This window comes from Marmota flaviventris, chromosome 3 (genome assembly GCF_047511675.1).
Source record: "Marmota flaviventris isolate mMarFla1 chromosome 3, mMarFla1.hap1, whole genome shotgun sequence".
Taxonomy (NCBI): domain Eukaryota; kingdom Metazoa; phylum Chordata; class Mammalia; order Rodentia; family Sciuridae; genus Marmota; species Marmota flaviventris.
In genome coordinates, this window is record NC_092500.1 from 144,615,638 (window position 1) to 144,637,323 (window position 21,686).

A 21,686-nucleotide genomic window follows, 5' to 3' on the forward strand; every position below is an offset into this window, starting at 1 on the left:
TGCTTTCTGTTCAAAGTAATAAAGTTTTATCATTTACAATAAGATCTTTAATATACCTAGAATGAATTTTTATATTTAGTATACAGTTTAATTCCAAATTTTTCCCAAATGAATAGCTGATTATTCACCACCAGTGATAAAACAGTTCATCCTTTCTCAATTGATCTGCAATGTTCTCTCTGTAAAATATCAGTTCCATACAGGTATGGATCTACAAGTCTATTTCTAGACTCTCTCTTCCAATCTATTGGCTAATTTACACGTTCCTGAGCCAAGAGTGCTGACAATTATAGTTTTATAATAAGTCTTGGAATCTAGAAGGGCAAGAACCACTGCCTAGTTCTTTTTTCTGGAGTATTTTGATTATTTCTGACTTTTTTCCTTTCCATATAATTTTTATTTTCAGTACTGAGGATTAAACCCAAGGGCACTCCACCACTGAGCTACAACCCCAGTCCTTTTTATTTTTTATATTGAGATAAAGTCCCATTAAGTTGTCAAGGCTGACTTGCAATCCTCCTGCCCTAGGTCCCCAGGTCCCTGATATTACAGGTGTATGCCACCACATCCAGCTCATATGAATTTTAGAATCAAGTGTCCAGTTACACAAAAATATCTGTTGAAATATTAAAGACCTGTACTGAATCTATAGAAAAACTTAAAGAGACTAAATCTTACACAAGATCACTGTGTATCTCTCCCATCTACTTAGGTTTTTCCTCTGTTGCTTTTAAGTTATCTCCATAAAGGCAAGGCAAATCTTCTATTAAGTATAATCCTACATATATTAGAATCGTGGTTATCATGAAAACAATATTTTTGTTTTACTCTTATTTATTTTTTTTCAGGGTGGGGGGGAGATTGGGATTAGGCCCAGGGCCTCATACATGCTAGGCAGGCACCCTACCACTGAGCTATATCCCCACTCCCTCTATCTTTAAAGTACATTGCCTAAAGGCTTATTTTTGACATATAGAAATATAATTGATATTTGTATATTGATATTATATTCAGAACATTGCCCAAACTCTTTTAATTCCCTTGGGTTTTTCTATATAGACAATTATATTGACTATCAAAGAAGATAGTTTCCACCTTATGTGTTCTCATAATCCTATCTTCAGATTTAGTATGGCTGAAATTTCATTAAGATACAATGAAATTTTATATAGCACAAAACTATGGCAAACACAAATTAAAGTTTAATTTTCTGTTTTAGTCTGTGTTTTTAGCACATGACTGATTATATTCATATGATTACTATTCTGCTTTTCAGAATGATAAATGACAATCACAAATAAAGTATTAGACTAACAAAGACACGAAGAAGAAATAGAGTAGATATTATATTTACCTCTTCCAGGAGATAATATAATGTCCAGTTGCTACTCCACCTTCATTTCCAACAGATGGGCATCGAAGACAAAAGCATTCACTAGCACTCTCTCCAGTCTGTAAGACAACTATAAGACAACTCTATAATCTTACACAGTGGTTTCATCTATGAGAGTTTCATATTTAAGCAATATAAAAAAGGTTTACATTATGAATTAAATAATATTTATAGAGACTTAGATAGTAGCGTCCACAGACATCAAATGACTTTTTCAAGACCACAAGGTCCAGTGTTTGTGCTAATGTACTAATATTTCATTATGATAAAAACCAGTGAGAAATCTGTGTGTCATACCAAAACTAATGAACAGGAGGAGCTTGGAGGTAGAATGATCACCACAGTGATTATTATTCTTTTTCCAAATCATTTCATGTCTTAAAAAAAAATTTTAGAGTAGAGAAAACATAAGTCACCCTTAAAGTACACAAAATGTGAATCTAAAAAATTCTGGGTTTTTTTCTGAGTGAATATTCATTATCAGTACCACTCAAATGGAAATGTATCACATATTACTTCATTATGTTCTAGTATGACCAATCACCTGTTTGTTTCCTTTTGTTAATTTTATAGTAAATTCCTTTAGTGCTCATCTAAACCAAGTCTTCTCAACCTTTTAGCACTTCACAGCCTGCAATATCACTCCCTTCAATATCACTCCCTTCAATACAACCAGGCAATGTTGCCTTTCTGATGTCAATTTTAGGACATTTGTGAGTAAAACTCTGAAATAATAACAACACTCCCAAACATTAGGTTGTTATTGTTTTATGACTATTTTTTCTTTTTTGGTGCTAGGAATTGAACCCAGGGGTGCTCAACAACGTAGCCACATCCCCAGCCCATTTCATTTTTTATTTTGAGACACATTCTCACTAAGTTGCTTAGGGCCTTGCTAAGTTGCTGAGACCATGTTTGAACTTGCTATCCTTCTGCCTCAGCCTCCCAAGCTATAATAATGTACCACCATGCCCAGCATTTTTGTAATTTTTTAATGAAGAAGGCTGTGATAGATTAATGAAGATCTGACTATAGATAAATAACAATCCATAGTGAAAAGGAAAAAACTGGGTTAATTTTTACTTCAATTAAGTTCTTTAAAGTAATTTTAAGGACTAACAAATGATATTGTAGTTTAGTAAATTTGAAAATGCATCAATTCAAATCTCTGGAAATAGCTTTTTTAAAAACCTAAGCTCTACCAAAACCCTCCATAAATTCTAAGTTAACCAAAATGATCACAAAATTTATTAAGAATGAACATATGGCAATTTGTGACACAGAAGTGCTAACACTATTGGTTTTGAAGACAAAGGAAAGAGCCATGAGCCAAGGAATGCAAGTGGCCCAGAGGAGCTGGAAACGACCAAGAATCACATTCTTCTCAAGAGCCTTAAGAAAGAATTCACTGAAACCAACCCCTTGTTTTTAGGATTTCCAACCTCCAGAATTTTAAGACAATAGTTTTGTGTTATTTTGAACCATTAATTTCATGGTCATTTGTTATAGCAGCAACAGGATCCTAAATCAGAGGAGGTTCAAACCATTTAAAAATACACATTAAATGATGCTGACAATAAAGGCACTCTAAAAGCAAAATGTTTTTAATGATAATTACATTAGAGAACATGGAAATTATTTTTAGTATTTAAATAGAGAGGTCTAGAGACATGTTTGACCTCTATCTATTGTCATCACATAAAGATTTGATGCCAAGATCTTGACAAAAATCTAGTTATTTTATCACTCCAAGGGAAATTAGTACCTCCTTTCTGATGAGTTTTCTAAACAGAAATGGTAAATATGGAGACTGTCTAATCTTTCTGATGTCTTAAGAACCTGGCCTGGAGTCTTACAGTGAAGCACTCAATAAACATTTGTAGATTATTTATTTAAAGATGAAATGTATTTACAGGTCAAATGCACAGGTATGCGTTTATGTATGTTTCTGTGTTTATGTGTGTGTGTGGGAAATCTGATAACTGTTCATCTAATTTTTAATTTTAATCTGCATTTCAAATGACTGAATCCTGTAAGCAGTTAGTGTTCAGTGACTGAATTACCAAATAGACAACTCTATATTTGACTTTATGAATATATCATGACTTTTTTTCTAATAATATTTATCCTTGTAAAACAGCTGAGTACAATTTTGCTTAGTTTAATATTCAAATTAATTTTATTACCTCAAATAGCTCAAGAAGCAAAAAAGCCTAAGGTACGCTAAACCAGAGGTGTCATCCTAGATTTGAATCTGTTCTATGAAGTTTTAGTTGGGTGATTTAGGAAATTTATGTTCTACTTTCCTAAACATCTTGTCCCATTTAAAATTACACGAAACAATAAACAATTAAAAATTAATAAGAAAAAACAACATTTAAAAAATTCAAATACCAAAAGAATTTCTATTTTACTTTTAAGTATGTTTTTCAGAATTTAACTTCCTCAGATAAAAATTTGATCTTTTAAAATAAGGAATATTCAAGCAAAAGGTAAATGATACTAATACTACCTTAATTCTAAGTGTTAAGCTTCAAGTTCCCTCATTTAGCAAAAAAAAACTAACTCTTACATTGCTAGCTTGCTCAAACACACACACACACACACACACACACACACACGGACATACAGGCCTACACACACACAACTCTCTGCCATTTAAATGGGAATAATCTGAAGTTTCACCTTTGTCCACTTGGGACTCCAGCTGATCCACTGCAGTCATAGAAGGAGCAAGCTGTAGTTCACTGGATACAATAGTGAGGGCCCACGGGGAGGCACTTAAAAGGTCCGTCATTAACAGAAAAGGGATGTCAGCATAGATCCTTTCCAGGTGCTCAAACTGTCAAAAACAAAGATAAAAGGTCTGTAAGCAATTATACTAATCATTTTATTTCTTCCCATCAATTTCTTTTCTTTTTTTAAAGAGAGAGAGAGAGAGAGAGAGGAGAGAGAGAGAATTTTTTTAATATTTATTTTTCAGTTTTTGGCAGATACAACATCTTTATTCTATTTCATGTGGTGCTAAGGATCAAACCCAGCGCCCCGCGCATGCCAGGCAAGCGCATTACCGCTTGAGCCAAATCCCCAGCCCAATTTCTATAACCCAAATGATTTCCAGTATGTATCACAGGAATATACCTTCGTGGAAACAAATTTAACTGCAACATCAAATGGAAAGACTGTTTCTATTGTTACGGTTTCATCCTGCAAGAAAATTCAAAGGGAACATTCAGTGGCTTTTCTAACATATTTTATATAAATAAAAATTTTAAAATAGAAGGCATACAAAACACAATTTTTAATTGATCAATAAATAATCCCAAGCTAAACTTTAAGAAGCAAGGTTCTTTTTCTTAGATGAATTTTTAAAAAATATACATAAAGAAACCTGAGAACTATTTTTAGTAAGTTGTCTATGGATAATTCACTCTGCAAAGTACTTTCTTCTATATGATTTTATCTCTAGATCCAGTGAAGCAGGATTTTATAGAACCAGCTATTAAGAAAGATATAGTGACTTGCCTAAGGCTAGTGGTGCCAAGCCTAGAATCTGGGTCTTCCTCTTGTGCATATTCTTTACCTCGCCTTGATTCAAAATGACTAAAATAATAATAATAATAAATATAGCAACAAGAAGCAATGCAACAGACACTTATAATCACTATCCATGTTTATGCAATCATTCAAGGAAAAAGGTGTTATTATGATTGCCACTTTAAGATGAGGCTGTCACATAGAAGATATTAACTAAAATAATATAAGAGAGGATTGGTTCCATGTATGGTGCTCCACAAAGTTATGAAAAAGAAATACCTTGTGGCACTTGCAAACAATTTCCTTTTCTTCAACAGTTGTATCGATCAGGTAAGAAACATACACAAGAAACATTCTTGATCCCACTGTTCCACAGCGAACATACAATGTTTTTTCCAGCTGTAACGAAGTGTTATAATTTAATATTACAGAGACTTTCTCCTGATATATTCTAGGATAATAGTTCCAACTTTCAGAGTTTACTAGACCAACTGGCCAAATTCTTTCTCTTTATAGGTTGTTACAGTATAACTAATCTAACTAATTCAAGTTCCCACCATGGAGAACCTTTAGTATACTGCCAAGGTATAAAAGTAGGATCATTACCACTCTCTCTCTCTTTAAATTGCCCTCAATTTCCCAATAAATTTTTGTATTTGGTTTGGAAACAGAAGTTGATGTGCTAATGCACTAAGTTACAGACAACACTTATTTTATACAACTAATTCTCCATATTAGGACCATCTGTTCTAAAATCTCTTGTATAAAAACTGCCAAAGATACTCTAGATATTTAAATATGTAAAATGTTCATTAATTAAATCACTTTTTTAGTACTAGGATATGTTGTTAAAACAACCCAGAGCTATCTAAAACTTGCTACATATTTAAAGTCACAAACCAGTTGATTTCCCTCCAATCCCCACAGGCCAAATTCACCTGTTCTCCTGGATGTAAGTCTCCAATAGGAATGTCAGTGAGTAAAGCCGGGTAGGAGTCATCGCATAGTTCTGTTCCATGAAGAGTCACATGAGTTTTCTGAGTTAAGTTCGCATCCTGTCCTAAGAGTGTTAATATATTGGGGTTTTAAGACACAGAGAATTTAAATGTTATCATAACAATCAATGCTTGATGAAGAGTCCTATATTATATTATCTTCTAAACAAACGTCCTACCCTTGACACTATGGTACTTATTTTATGATGGATTAATAATATCAAACTTAAAAAAATGAATGCTTACCTGGTTTTAAACCAGCAGTGAGCTTCACATCTCTGATCTGGGTCTTCTCATGAGATTGAACAGTCACAACCAAACAATACATTTCATTTGTCAGAGCAGGAGGCTCATGTTGCAAATGCACAGAAATGTTTGGAACTCTGGAAATAATCCTTTGAAAAGAAACCTTAGCTAAGCAACTGTTGGTTTTTGTTTTGTTTTCTTTTGAAGTATTTAAATAAGATATTTAAAAGAAACAAGAGCTGGGCATGGTGGGCGCACACCTACAATCCCAGTGACTTGGAAGGCTGAGACAGGAGAATCACAGGTTCAAGGCCAGCCTCAGGAATTTAGTGAGACCCTGTCTCACTAAAAACTAAAAAGGACTGGGGAGGTAGCTTAGTAGTAAAGCACTCCTGGATTCATTCTCCAATACAAATAAAAAGAAGGTGATCTTTAACAATCTGCCTTGCAAAGCAGACTTACATTGTACTTGCTTGGATGATTATGCTGTCCCAGTGAACCTCATTGTCAGGAAGTTTAGGTCGTCTTTTGAAAGAACGAGCAGCCTGCAGGGCTTCCTGGGAGGAAGCAGCATCTCCTCCTCCTCCCTGCCAACTCAAAACCACACACCTGCCTGTCTCATTGCCCAGAACCAGGTCCACAGAAGTAATCTGAAAGAGGAAAGGTGTGTTAGAAATGTCATCTCATATGTGTTTGTCACCATCCTCCTCAACAAAATCACCCTAAGAATGGCTACTATAAAAATTCACCCAGAGACCCACAGAGTAGCAGGAAGCAGAACACTTATTGTTTTGGAATGCTTAATGTTTTGTCTTAGTCTGGCTGGGACACAAACTTACTGTACTCTGAATCTCAACTTCTTCATCTTTGAAATTGAGATCATAACCTGAATTTCAAGCCAGGAGACTGTACAGTGCAGTTATGATGTCAATACCTAGGCACAGTACTTGATATTACAGATGCTCAATTAGTAGATGATGAAGAAATAAATATTTAAATGACCACTTACACATCTACAACCTAGTTTCTAATTTCACAAATATTTTTCCTTAGAATATCTGTAGTATTAGCAATAAAATTTTTTATAGTTTGAATAACTGTTCCTTTCAATTAAATCCATTAACAAAATGACTCGAAATAGGATTACTGATTATGATTTATATATAGTAGAGTTCTTCAATTATGTAAAAAACAAAATACATCATTAGGGATTTAGTCAAATCATGAAGAACTTTTTGTAAAACAAATAAGCAAAAATCTCTGGGACTGGGAGTATAGCTCAGTGGTAGAGCACTTCCCTAGCATACACAAGGCCCTGGGTTCAATCCCCATGACCATAAAACAAAGAAAACACTCTCAATACTGGTTAATGATAAAGTCAACAGCCTCACAGAAATTGTTATGGAAATATTGGTAGAACACCTAGGTACCATCTATTTTAGCAAGTTTAAAATAACTAATCATTCTCATTCAAGTCATGGCAAACAAGCACTTAATGTGCTTATCACTATTCTAAGCAATTTATATTTCTGATCTAAACCTCATGAAACCCTAAGGTGTAGGTACCTCTGTGATCCCCATTTTAAAGATGAATACAGAAACATAGAGGTTACGTAACTGCCCAGGTTCAGAAGCTAGCCATCTGATGAGTTAGAATTTAAGGCCACACAGTTTGGCTCCAGAGTGTATGTTCAAATAAAATATTATAAAATATTACTTTCATCATATATTTCTGAAACTTTTTAACTATATTAAAGCAATCTTTTAAAATATTCATCACTACTTTTTCTTTTAACTATATGCCATCAGTAATGTTTAAACACTAAAAAGATATTTAGTATAAATTATACAAAATATACTTGCCATATTATACAATATATATTGTTCGAAATTCCTTAAATGATTATATTATGTAGTCATTAAAAAATGAGATCAGTCTTATGTACTAACATGAAATGATATATAATATACAGTATTAAGTGAAAAAAGCATGAGTATTATGTATATATTACCAATTTTTTATTAGTTCATTTTAGTTATACATGACAATAGTCAATTTTGAGATATTTAAACAAATATGAAGTATATCTTATTCTAACTACCAATTTTTTGGGAAAAAAATTTTTTAACTACAAATAGAAAAATGTCTACAAGGAAACCTATCAAATTACCCTGATTGGATTTCCTTGGGAAATCCAGGTGGGAGATTTTCTTTTCTTTTTTTTTTTAATTTAAAAAATTATGTATTTTTTAATTGTTTGACCTAAACATATTGCTTTTGTAATTAAAAATATTTTAAAACAAGTTCTGCAACTAACCTCAATTTTCTTTCCCACATCTTCAGTTTTTGCAACAAATTTAAATAACAGTTTTCTTGTTTTACCAGGAACTAAACACATCCTCCCTTGGGTCAAATTTTCCAAAACTTCACTTGCTTTAGATGCCTCTTCTATTACACAGAACTGGTTGTAGTCCTGAAAAAGAGGTTAGCAACGGTCACCATTTACAAAGGCTAAATGTCACCTGTTTTGCTAACATTAAAAGCCAAGTGCTTTGGAGCTAGTTTAGTTTTAACTCCATGCTATTGAAGCATTATAATGGGTTATTAATAAAAGGAAATATTTTAATGCCAAATTTAGGCACTTATCTACTCACTGTTGCCATAAGAATAAACAGTTCACTAAACACAACCTGATTTCTGAAAATGCTTAGATATCCTTTTTGTAGAGAGAGAAATAAGTTGTTTATTGCACCAATGCTGTGCAACAAAGAAGAGCTTCTTGAAGGGCTTACTTTTCACAAGGCTTCTGAGACACTGCACTGTCTCCTGCTTCTCATCCTCTTTGGTTACTTTCTGGTTTTCCCTCAAAAGCCTTTATTCTTTACTGGGTCCCTTGAATTCAGGGGTCCCACAAGTTTTGGTCCTTGGCTTTCTTTCAGTTCTATTGTTTTCTCTTTATGTTTACTTCATTGGTAAGTTTGTGCATTTATACATATTCTGTACCTTTGTGCTAAAATCTCCCACATAAAAATTATGGTAGTCTGTTCCTATTTCCTTAACTTCAGGCTTATAGCCATGATTGTCTAGAGAACAAAATCCCCTCCCATCTAAGTCAGCAGATCCCAAACTGAATGTGTATCTTTCTTCCCAGAAGAACATACTTCTCACAAATAGATAAACAGAGACATCATTCATATATGGATCTGCATAACTGCCATTCTCACCTGTTCATTAAACATCAAAAGCTTCCCAAGATGAATTACCTTCATAAGAATTTCTTACATAGTTCAATTTTTATACATTTCCTATGAGTTCCATTTCTAGTCTATGCTTATAAAACTTAGGCATTCTACTTTTTTCCTTATGATCAGCATCTTGAATTTCAAATAAACTATATTCAGAATATACTTTAATGTTTAAAACTTTATGTAGCACTTTAATTATGGAAGTAGTTTATGTTTCTTATTTAAAATAAAGTAAGAAAAATAAGTGGAATACTAGGATATTAAGGAAAAAGTAAAATAAGAGTCCCTAGAGTAACCTTCTAATTTCAGACTTAAGAGTATTTCATGTTGGGAAAAAAATAAAAAAAATAAAAAAGACCTATCCTTGTCGAACTATGATTCTAGTAAGAAAAATAATTTACCAAATGATTACACATACAAGCTGAAACCATGGCTGTCACTCTTACTATAAAGGGTTATGAAAGACTTGCTAGGTCCACCTCGTGACCTTTATTCATCCCATCCACATTCCTTACTCTCTCTATTCAGTCAAGAATTCAGATTTATCTATTTTCAAATGCCTCTTGCATCTTACATCTCCATTCCTGCCACTAGCATCCTGATTCAAATCCTCATATCTTGAAGCTGGGTTAATATAAACAGCCTTTAATTAGTTTCCATAACATCATTTCTTTCCCTCTATTTCGCTACTACAATGAAATTTGTTAGATATAAATTCCATGCTCTTGCTTTATTTTTTTATTTTTCAGTTTTCTTTTTTTTATTTTATTTTATTTTTTTAATTTTTTATTGTTGGCTGGCTGTTCAAAACATTACATAGTTCTTGATATATCATATTTCACACTTTGATTCAAGTGGGTTATGAGCTCCCATTTTTACCCCATATACAGATTGCAGAATCACATCAGTTACACATCCATTGATTTACATATTGCCATACTAGTGTCTGTTGTGTTCTGCTGCCTTTCCTATCCTCTACTATCCCCCCTCCCCTCCCCTCCCCTCCCCTCCCCTCTTCTCTCTCTGCCCCCTCTACTGACATTCATTTGTCCCCCTTGTATTATTTTTCCCTTTCCCCTCACTTCCTCTTGTATGTACTTTTGTATAACTCTGAGGGTCTCCTTCCATTTCCATGCAATTTCCCTTCTCTCTCCCTTTCCCTCTCACCTCTCATCCCTGTTTAATGTTAATCTTCTTCTCATGCTCTTTGACCCTACTCTGTTCTTAGTTACTCTCCTTATATCAAAGAAGACATTTGGCATTTGTTTTTTAGGGATTGGCTAGCTTCACTTAGCATAATCTGCTCTAATGCCATCCATTTCCCTGTAAATTCTATGATTTTGTCATTTTTTAATGCAGAGTAATACTCCATTGTGTATAAATGCCACATTTTTTTTATCCATTCATCTATTGAAGGGCATCTAGGTTGGTTCCACAGTCTTGCTATTGTGAATTGTGCTGCTATGAACATCGATGTAGCAGTGTCCCTGTAGCATGCTCTTTTTAGGTCTTTAGGGCATGCTCTTGCTTTAATATTCTCAAACTAATTCAAAGAAATCCCTGGGTAAGGGTTTGAAGTTAAATAAAATATGCTGATTTTCGAGCAATCTAGTTCCATTTAACCATTTCTATTAAAGACATTTCTCAGTCTGTATAAATTAAATCATATTAAAACAGATAATGTCCTTTCCTTATTACCATCCAATAACTAGAACATGGATAAAAGAACAAATAAATAAATAAATCTTAAATGACTTCCATTTATTATTTAGTCTATCTCTGCTTAACTCTTCAAGGCTCCTGTAAACCATCAGGACTTATTTCCCACCACCTATGCTTAAAAACTCTCTGGTCTCTTGAGGTCATTGTCTTGACTTATGCATAAATATAGAATGTGTACTCCTATTTCATTGCACTGTTTTCTCACTGTCAAACATGTTCTCCCCTTTCCATCCTTTTATATCTATCTTAGTACCATATGCATTCTTGGAACTTCCTCTCTTTTCTTGGCAAATAGATTTCTAGGTTATACTACACAATTCAGTCTTCACTATCTACTTGAACAATATGTGAGTCATTGGTCCCTGCTCCCAATGCTTACATTGTGATGGGATGATATGCTATAATCTTTCAAGTTCAGAATACTACTCTCAATAGATGCTTGTTGGTTAAAGGCTCAATATACTTTCTGGGAGAACAAAAGAAAATTATCCGTCAAGTGAGCTTGTAAATGAAATAGCTGAAATGTAATCTATAACTTCACTTTATTATATCATACTTTGAAAATGTTCAAGTGCATGAAATATGGTATGTTCCCATTTCTTCAAGAAAAAAGTGGCTTATATATTCATAAATTAAAAATATCTATATTACTCAAGAAGTTAACAGAGAGAACCTCAAGAACCTCAAGAGAATAAAATTGGAGGATTATACATTTAATCATTTACTTATCACTTTATAGCCATCTATTCCATCTTAAATTTCTTAATATTAAACATGTATTTGTTCTATAATACCCAAATAACATTAAAATGAAAATGGAAACAAATTATTTTGAAAATTGGATTATATTCAATTCTGAATCTTATTTGAAATTAAGTTAGACATTATAAAAAATATACACACGGAATTCTTAATATTTCATAAACAAGAAGTAAAAATAAATAAAACTCAAGAGTAGGAAAAGTGTAATACTTGACTTGATAGAGTTCAGAAATATAAATACATAATTTATATTTATATATTTATGTTACAGACCTTATTGAAGTTATTTGTTACTATGAAACCATTAAGACCTAAAATTCACTAAGTTCATTTTATGTAGTTAGAAAATGCAAGCTATAATAATAAACACAATAAAAATACATTAAAAAGTACTATTACCTGATTATTAAAGCTGACACAGAGTTTGGAAAACCTAATGGGATGTGGACAATCAGCCTTCAGATAAATGTCAAACTGAACAGGAACATCAACATGAAAACTTGGGGCATGAAACTTGGCTTTGCATTGTACTAGAAGTCAAACAAAAAGAGCTGAGTTATACACTACCAGATAAACCCAAACGCTTTATTCTATGAACTATATTTACTCAGAAGAGACCCATTGGCATTCTTACTGATTTCTTACTTAAGGTATTCTTACGGGCTGCTAAACTAAGACAGTTCAACAGACATAAATGTAGCTCACTTTTTAAAAATGAACAAAAGTTAAATAAGTTTCAAAGCCGTCTTTAATTTTAAAATCAGTATTGCCTCTAAAATGACAGTGACAAAATTTTAAAGTGAAAAGAACCATTTTAAGATTAATTTGTGTCAAAAGACCTCACTAGAAATCAAAGCATAAACCTTTTAAGTAACTGCCTTTTCAAATTATGCCTGAAGTACATAAATGAACAAACTATGTTTTAAGACATAAATCAAACATTTAATATCTTGACCTAAGACATTTAGGAGAAATTTTTTTTTAAATCACAATTTAGCCATAAAATGATTATACTTTGAAAATTCTTTCTTGACTTTTATATTTATTATTCTACATCTATTTATTTTATAGTAAGAAGGATGATTTCCCTAAAATAATATTTTAGATGCTAGCAACCTACCGAATGGCACAAAGTCCTGTACTCCGATTGTGAAAACATTGCTGCCGGCCAGAGAAACTCGGTCTGCCCACAGCTTCTGAGCAGTTTTCACAGCTAAGACATCACAGTCAGGTTCAGGATCTGGAATTTCATTCTGCATCAACACAGAGGTAAACATTTGTTCAATCAGTTGGAAAAAATATCTAGGTATACATGTCCCTGAAACATATCTTACACAAAGAATTCCAACCTACCATTAAAACATTTATGAGGTTCTTTTCTATACGAGATTTCTGATCATCTTTCAGAGTTGAAGCTAAAATGAAGAAATAAAATTAGAACTAAATTCACTATCCTGCTTAATGTTTCTATAATAATTTAGAGTAAATACCGCTTCTAAAATGACTAAGCACAATGGCTTGCACATAATCCAAGTACTACTAAATAGCTGAGACTGAATTGTTTTTCCAATTAAAAAGTTTAATGATGTGAAATAATTCTTTAGATTGGATTTTTACCGAAAGAACATCACACTACCTCTTCCAAGGAGTTCTAGGGAATAAGTAATGTAATCCTTTAATTGGGCCATAAGGTAGGAACACTTCAGAGCTGTAGTCAATATAGATGTAAGCAGAGTCCACCATCCTTCACTCCGATAATCACACATCACATAATCCAGCAATCTAAGGGATGACAAGGAGAAAGCATAATGAAGAGCTTCACAAGAAGGGTTTGAAGAGTTCTTAGAGATAACAAAGTGCTCGTCTAATGTTATATTAGTGTAAGAAAATCTTACTGAGATACAGGTATTTTTCATACTTAGTTAAACCTGAGATTTCCTAAAACTCTGAAAAAGATAGTACCAACAGAAGGCACTTGGAAAAATATCACAGAAATGGAATATAATAGAAATACGGAAATAATAAATTCAATATAAAGTTCTACTTCTATTTCACTGTAAGGTAAACAGAATACTTATTAAAAATAAATAGTAAATAAGACTCACTTCAAAGCTTTGGTATAATCCTTTGCATAATAATATTCCTCTCCCATCTGAACCACTATGAAGGAAAAAAAGACTTATGTACATAATTTAAAATTACTCAAAGTTGCATGAATTTCAGCATGTTATGGATACATACTTAGATGACTTTTCATTCTTGGACACTTATACTTTTTGAATTGTGCAACAGCATTACTCAGGAGAGTTATTATTATTTCCTGTGAAAAGATAGAAAGTATGAAACATTTAAATAATCTCATTTTCTTGAATTCTGTAAAAACTAGTTTATATTGAGGGGGAAAAAACAACAACTTACAGAGTGAACAACATTTCTCTCCTTCAGCTGAAGGGCAAGAATTCCCACCTTCTCTTTTTCAGGATCAGAAAGATCAAAACCTGTGAAAGATGAGACGCAACCCATTTTAAACAGCTCATTTAACTTAAATCTTCACATAAATATAGTATGTGTACACTCCTGGAGTCCTTTACTGTAATATAATGTATTTAAGATTATCAACTATTCTAGACTCTTCAAGATTCTAAGGCAGCTTTATTAACAAAAACTTCATTGTGATCTCTGTTTTGCAGAGAACATTACTGAGCTCAGTGTTCTTTTATCTAGTGGAATCATCCTAAGAGTAGTATTCATATCATTCTCTACAAGTTCTCTATAAAGATCAAAGTACATAATCTCTTAACAATTGAGATATAGATTCCACTGTCACTGATGTTGCCTGAATTAAATTATGTATAAAACACAAAAAGGATGTAGATAATTTTGGGGGATTTTTTTTTGGGGGGGTACAGGGATTGAACTCAGAGGGGCTTACCCACTGAACCACATCCCCAGCTTATTTTATTTTTTATTTAGAGACAGGGTCTCAATAAGATGCTCAGGGGTCTCACTAAGTTGCCGAGTCTGGCTTTGAACTAGTGATCCTCCTGCTTCAGCCTCCCAAGTGGCTGGGATTATAGGGGTGCACAATTGTATCCATCTTATAAATTGTTTTTAAAGTGATACAAGTTAATGTTGTTTTAAAAGGTCACATTAATCATTAAAGTTAACTGGAATTAAAAAGTTTCAGTAGTAACCGTGGCTTATTTAAGACACAGATGTCTAAATATTTTAATCACATCAATATCTTTAATTAAAAATGACCTATGATATAGTGATACAAACAAATCTAAAATCTAAAAAACTACATATCTGAAAAAAATGTTTCAAAAGCATATATTTTTATTTCAACATAATTTTTCTACTGGCCACATTAAGCATAAAAAATAGTGATAGCTATCTTGGCCTTTTGAAATTGAAAAAGAAGTGATGGAAAGAAAAATATTTACTTAGTATTCCTTGTCGCCACGGTCTTTGTCCGTAAAAGTCAAGGACGCCTGTTTGTGTTTCTAAGGGATCAGGATTGGGATACATTACAGAAGCCTGTGAATTAAAAATCAAACTTAAATATGAGTTTATCTATCCCATCACAAATGGACTCTTGCATAATCTATGACTGAATAAATAAGTTTTCACAAATACAAGCATCAAACATACATTCAAATATCACAGTTGTGAATATTTTTAACACGAATTAAATTTTAATAAAATTTAAATTTAAAAATGTTTCATCTAGCATTTAGAAAATCTTATAAAAACTGAACAAATCAATCTAATTTTAACAAATGGTTTCACAGCAACTAAAGTCTTTATACTTTCTTTTTATCTTGGCTATAATAAACCAGTAAAAAAATTGCAAAGTATGTTTGATATTTATTCCATATGTATAAATATTCTTTGTAAACAAAAACATTATTACGAGGAGTTTCAAATTCACAATTTTCTTGTCCTTTCTGTTGTTATTAATTCTGATATTAGGGAAAGTGGGTATTTAATTTTTAAAAGAGAGAGAGACAGACAGAGAGAGAGAGAGAAAGAGAGAGAGAATTTTTTTTAATATTTATTTTTTAGTTTTCGGTGGACACAACATCTCTATTTTTTTTTTTTTTAATGTGGTGCTGAGGATCAAACCCAGCACCCACGCATGCCAGGTGAGCACGCTACCGCTTGAGCCACATCCCCAGCCAGAAAGTGGGTATTTTTGATAGCAAAATCCAACAGATTTACATTGCTTTCTTTTTCTTCTTTTTAACTTTTCCCTTGGAACCCAAAATGCAATATAAGTGCATTCCTGAAGAATGTGTAAAAACACCCAAAAGCAAAAGGATAAAAATTTAAATTCCATTCAGGTGCGGTAGTGCATGCCTGTAATCCCAGCTGAGGCAAGAGGATGGTGAGTTCAAAGCCAGCCTCAGCAAAAAGTGAGGTACTAAGCAACTCAGTGAGATCCTGTCTCTAAATAAAATACAAGATAGGGCTGGGGAGGTGGCTCAGTGGCCAACTGCCCCTGAGTTCAATCCCTGGTACCCTTCCCCCCAAACTTTTAAATTACATCTAAACCTTCTATCACTTGTTAAGAAGTAAACATTATTCTTATAGATTTTTATACAAAAATTTGTTCTTGATTGGAATAATTTTTCAATTAAATATAATCTGTGCATTTCACCATATCGTTAGTTATTCTTCAAAACAACAGATCTTGCCGAGAATAAACATATTTTAATTAGAATAACATACTTTAACATATTTCCTATAGTTGTTCATCTTCTTTTAATTTATATTATCATTAATACATTTATGAGAACTTAAATAAGTCTTGCTACTGATCTCTTAGAATCTATTATCTACTTTGGATTTCTGAAAATAAAATTCTGGGTCAAAAGATATGTTTAGTTTTAAAGCTTTCCAAATTTTTTGGCAGAATTGTCATTTTTTTACATTCTGCAATGCCCAGTCCTTCATATTCTTAATATACTTAATTTTAATAATCTTTTAAAATACTGTGTTTGGATTAAAACATGACAGCTTAAAAATATAATACATTTAATAAATACAGTTGGAAATCACATATAATAGAAAAACTTCCAGTCAATTCACAGATAAAAATGAAGTACTTTGGCCTAAACCAAAAATAGTCATAATTCCTAAAACAATAAAAAATATTATATTCAACGATTTGGAAACAAATTATAATACCAATCAGTCTTAAGTTCTTTCAAGAGAAGATTAATAAATTTCCTAAATGCCAGATAACACAGGAATTGGTAACTTACTTCATGACTACAAAGAGTTTTTGCATGCTGTTTCCGCTCCTGAGCATAATAGGCTGCCTGCTGATAATAGAAACCAGGATTCTGAGTTTGAATGGCTGTTAACCCTAACTTAATAGCTTCATCAAATAAATCTCCAAAGGCCTGGAATCTTAAAAAAAAATAAAAAATCAAGAAATAAAAAAGAATGAAAAGGCAGTTTATTTCCAGTAATTATTCAGACTGGGAACTATGATCTCAGCAACTCATATTAAAATGCTATTGATTAACAGTTAAGACTTGTAATAATTTCTAGTGTGTAAGACTAATACACACCAATTTTAAGGTTATAGATAACTCAGTGAGATTTACAGATAAATTCATCTCTTCTTCACTAACAAGTCTACAGATATACCATCAAACTAGATCTCAACATAGTTTTCACTGCTCAAAATACATCCAAGTTTCTGACAAAATTTTTCTTCTAGCAATTTTTAAACATAAGTCTCAAACAGAAAGCTCTGTGACAGTAGGAGTTTTGTTTGCTCGCTGATGTATTCTATGGATATAGATACACAGCAGAAACCAAATGAATGTATGTTGAATGAAAAAGATAGCAATATGAATTAAATGACTTCCCTTAAAAAACTGAGCCAATCAACAGATACTATTACCAGAAATATATGTGCATCATATCATTAAAAATCTTATTGAAAAAAAAAAACCTAACTCAGTTTAGAACCAAAGTCCACGCTAATTCCATTTCTTCAAGCCCCATGTGTTATTTTTTTTTTAACATTCTAAAAGTACAATTTAAAACATACTGTTTAGACATCCATGCAGCATGCTCAAAAGACAATTCCGCACTTCCAATTTTTTTCTTACACAAGTCAATGTGTTTTCGGAACTGAGCAATTGCATCCAATGGGGTATTGTGTTGAAAACACAGTCTACAAATCTGCAAAATGTAAAAATCAGCCCCAAAATAAGGGGGGAAAAAAGTCAAAAGACAAATTCATTTAAAAACATGTAAAGTTTGAGAATAACTTTAAAAAGATGACAGAACTTTATTCTCTGAAGTTCTTTGCAACATAAATTATTTTCTTCATAAGAATAGTTAAGCTAAAACACAAGGATAAACATCTTTGAGGAATGAAATAAAATAATACAGCACTTATACTGAATTTATTCTATATCTTAGAAAAGCTTTTTAAAAATACAGAATGTTAAAACTTATACCAAATAATTATACCCAATTATTCCCAATAAAGAACCTAAAGATGGGCTCGAGTAAAGTATTTTCAACAGGCAATTGAGAAAGAACAGATTGACTTTCGGTTTTAGAATTGTCAGAATACTGAAGATTTTCTGTAGCACAAAGTACAGTTACTTCCATAGAAAACACAGATTACAGAAATTTTCAAAAACTTTTGCCTGGGATATTATTTCAAAACAATATAATCTACGTGTATTTGGGGTAAGAGAAAAAAACAGAATAATTAAAGCCTCAATTAATTTCCATATGCTTATTATAATTTTCAATTTTATTTTTTAGAAATAAAGGAATACATGAAAAGTGTCTCATCCATTCCTGTCTTTTAGACACCTAATTTTTCTTTCCATGGGCAACCAGTTTCTGGCATATGCTTCCTGATATATTCTACACACAGACAAGTATATGTATGTTTATATACATGAACTAATATGCTAGCAGCTTGCATGAGACACACTGAATTATGTCTCAGTTTTCTCACCCAACAGTATCTTAGGTATCATTTGATATCTATATATCAGAACTGTCTCATTCTTTCTTTTTTTTTAATTTTTCTTTTAGTTGTAGTTAGAAACAATACATTTTATTTATTTATTTATTTATTTTTTATGAGGTGCTGAGGATTGAACCCAGGGCCTCACACATGCCTGGCAAGTGCTCTACCACTGAGCCACAACCCCAACCCTGTCTCATTCTTAATAGGTGTATAAAGTTCTACTATTTAGAGTTACAATTTATATAACTAATCACTTACTGCTAGTTTGTTCTCAATTGTTTCCTATTAGAAGATATAATAAGTATTCATAGATATGATTTGCCAGTGTTAGCACATATGTCAAATAAATTTCCTGAAATGGAATTGCTATGTCAAAAAAAATGTTCACTTTAAATCTACACAGTCACTGCAAAAATATTTTCTACAGAAGCTGTACAAATTACACTTACACTAATAATGAATTGAAGTATTTGCTTGCACATTACCAACTTAATACCAGACTCCTTTCAAAGATGAGTTTGGAAAATTAAAAGCAAACAAACACCCCTTAATTGCCTGCTGAGGTGGAGAGGGAGCTATCACTACCACATACAATCTTAAAATGCTCAAACAATGGTTATAAAAGTTTTCTATAGGGTGAATAGATATACCTTTCTTACACTTGTGCCAATAAACCAAGAAAGGCTTATATAGTTCTAATATGTTGTATCATTTAAAATTCAGTAATTTAGGTAGTTTTCTTCTTACTACTCCTGTTCAAAATTAAACACCAAAAAACTTCCAACCAGTACCTATGAACTCAAAAGCAAAACCACTGCTATTAGGCTGCTAAGAATCAAGGCCCTTTTGAATAAAAGAATACAAAAAAGGAGAGCATCATTAATCAAACATCAACTTTTCAGAGCAAGAACTAATTTTGATTTTCCAATTTAAAAAAAGACAATAATACTTAAGATAAATTTCCTGTATTTGGAAGTAGAAGCATTACCTTGTAATTTATAAATCCTGCCATGGTCTTGATTTCCAGAATATTGGTTTCATGAGCTCTCAATTCATGTACAAGATTATAGGCAGTCCTATAATTCCTAATATAAATGCAAGGAAGGTGGTTAATTATGATATAAATTAATTTAAAAAGTTTCCTAAGAACAAAATTATTATAAAGAAGAGATAATATTTACTCAACCTTTAACACTCAACAGCTCAATAACAGCATATATTCATCCCCAATGTTTTTAAAAATGATCTATTTATTAATAATATATTTGGAAGGAATTACTGACTTTTCATAAAGAGCAGAACCATTTCCTGTACATTGTCATTAATATCCATCATTAACCAATGGAAGACAAGATGACAAATGAAAGTTACTTAGAATTACAATGAAAAATGAGCATTCTGTTTAAAAAATACATTTTAAAAAAAATATCCTTTACAAGCTCCTCAAACATTGCATTAGCAAAGGTGATATCAAGACAGAACAGAGATCAACAACTTTTAAAACCTAAGTACATGCACCAGTGAAGGATAGCACTGATCTCAGGCAGAGGCTGGAGAAGAAACATCCTTACTAGGGTGGCTGATGCAGAAGAATGGAGGTGAGAAAGAAGAGCCCTGTTGGAATGGGGCCTACCCTAAGATGGAAGGCAACGAGAAAATCTCAAAACAGGGTGCTCCATAGTAAAAACTATACTCTGAATTTCTTTTTTTTTTAAATTTTTTTCTTTTGGGGATTATTTTTTAATAGACCTGAACTTGAAGGTTTTTTAACATCAATATTCATTGGTGTTAAAATTTAATGGTTTTAACGCAATCCATAAAAATAAACTACATGAAAGCCAATTATAATTATATGAAGTCATTAAGATTCAGAGAACACAACTTGGTGTTTAGCACCTCAACAATAAATAAAAATATGTTTCTACAATATTCTTATGACTAAGAGCTTTAAAATATACTTCTATTTTTTTCCATCTCCTTAATTATAGAATAAATAATTAGTTTTTCATCCCTTTTATACTGTCATTGTAAATTAAAAAACTGAGTTAAAGTTACAAAAAGAGTGTTTTTTTTCATTAAGTTGTGACTATTAAAAACAAAGGATATCTGCTTGGCCACTATCAACACACTGACAACTAATCTCCAAGAACCTACTAGGCAGATCCTTCAAATGGAAAATGATGTTACCAATGGGCATTATAAATTTATAAACAAAAAAATAAAATTAAAAATTAAAAAGAAAATCATAGATGATTGGAATAAAGTACTATAAACCTTAAAAAACCCATAATCTGATTTAAATAATATTTAGTTTTTATTTACTTTGGAAATCAGTCTTTTAAGACAAAAATTCCACTGAACAAGCAAAAAAAGTCAGGAAGATGGGGAAAATTTTACACTTTATCTCTTTAGATCATGAAATTTAATTAAATTAGACCCAAAAGTTTTATGACACTCTGAAATTTACTTACAATATTGTAATGGAAAAAATGTTTTAAAATCTCAAATTATATTCCATTAATTTCTGGACAAACTAAATATTAAATTCTTGAATCTAATCAACATAAACATTTTAAAATTAATTTCAGTTTGGCTTAGACTCTGAAAGTACCATTAATATGTTAGCATTAACATAAAGATAAGAAAAATTCAGTTTGAAAACTCAGAAACTTACTTCAAAGCATTTTGTGTATCTTGTTTCAACTCACTGAAGAAAGCTATTTTGAACTGATGTCTAACAAATAAAAGCTGGGGAAAAAAAGGATGAAAG

The 21,686-nt window shown here is 32.0% G+C and overlaps 1 protein-coding gene across 1 annotated transcript in view; it reads right to left on the reverse strand.

Annotated features, from left to right (window-relative positions):
* Trappc11 (trafficking protein particle complex subunit 11) overlaps positions 1–21,686 on the reverse strand; it is a 45,162-nt gene that overhangs the window by 11,775 nt on the left and 11,701 nt on the right. The window contains exons 7-26 of the mRNA XM_027927022.2: positions 21,591–21,664; positions 19,905–20,001; positions 17,972–18,105; positions 17,172–17,319; positions 15,348–15,441; positions 14,320–14,399; positions 14,143–14,221; positions 14,007–14,061; positions 13,538–13,683; positions 13,255–13,316; positions 13,022–13,154; positions 12,301–12,431; positions 8,490–8,645; positions 6,634–6,821; positions 6,172–6,320; positions 5,869–5,990; positions 5,210–5,329; positions 4,535–4,600; positions 4,079–4,235; positions 1,355–1,463 (exon numbers count right to left, since the gene is read on the reverse strand). Of these exons, the coding sequence (XP_027782823.1) occupies positions 1,355–1,463; positions 4,079–4,235; positions 4,535–4,600; positions 5,210–5,329; positions 5,869–5,990; positions 6,172–6,320; positions 6,634–6,821; positions 8,490–8,645; positions 12,301–12,431; positions 13,022–13,154; positions 13,255–13,316; positions 13,538–13,683; positions 14,007–14,061; positions 14,143–14,221; positions 14,320–14,399; positions 15,348–15,441; positions 17,172–17,319; positions 17,972–18,105; positions 19,905–20,001; positions 21,591–21,664 (2,300 nt within the window). The remainder of the gene's footprint in view (positions 1–1,354; positions 1,464–4,078; positions 4,236–4,534; positions 4,601–5,209; positions 5,330–5,868; positions 5,991–6,171; positions 6,321–6,633; positions 6,822–8,489; positions 8,646–12,300; positions 12,432–13,021; positions 13,155–13,254; positions 13,317–13,537; positions 13,684–14,006; positions 14,062–14,142; positions 14,222–14,319; positions 14,400–15,347; positions 15,442–17,171; positions 17,320–17,971; positions 18,106–19,904; positions 20,002–21,590; positions 21,665–21,686) is intronic.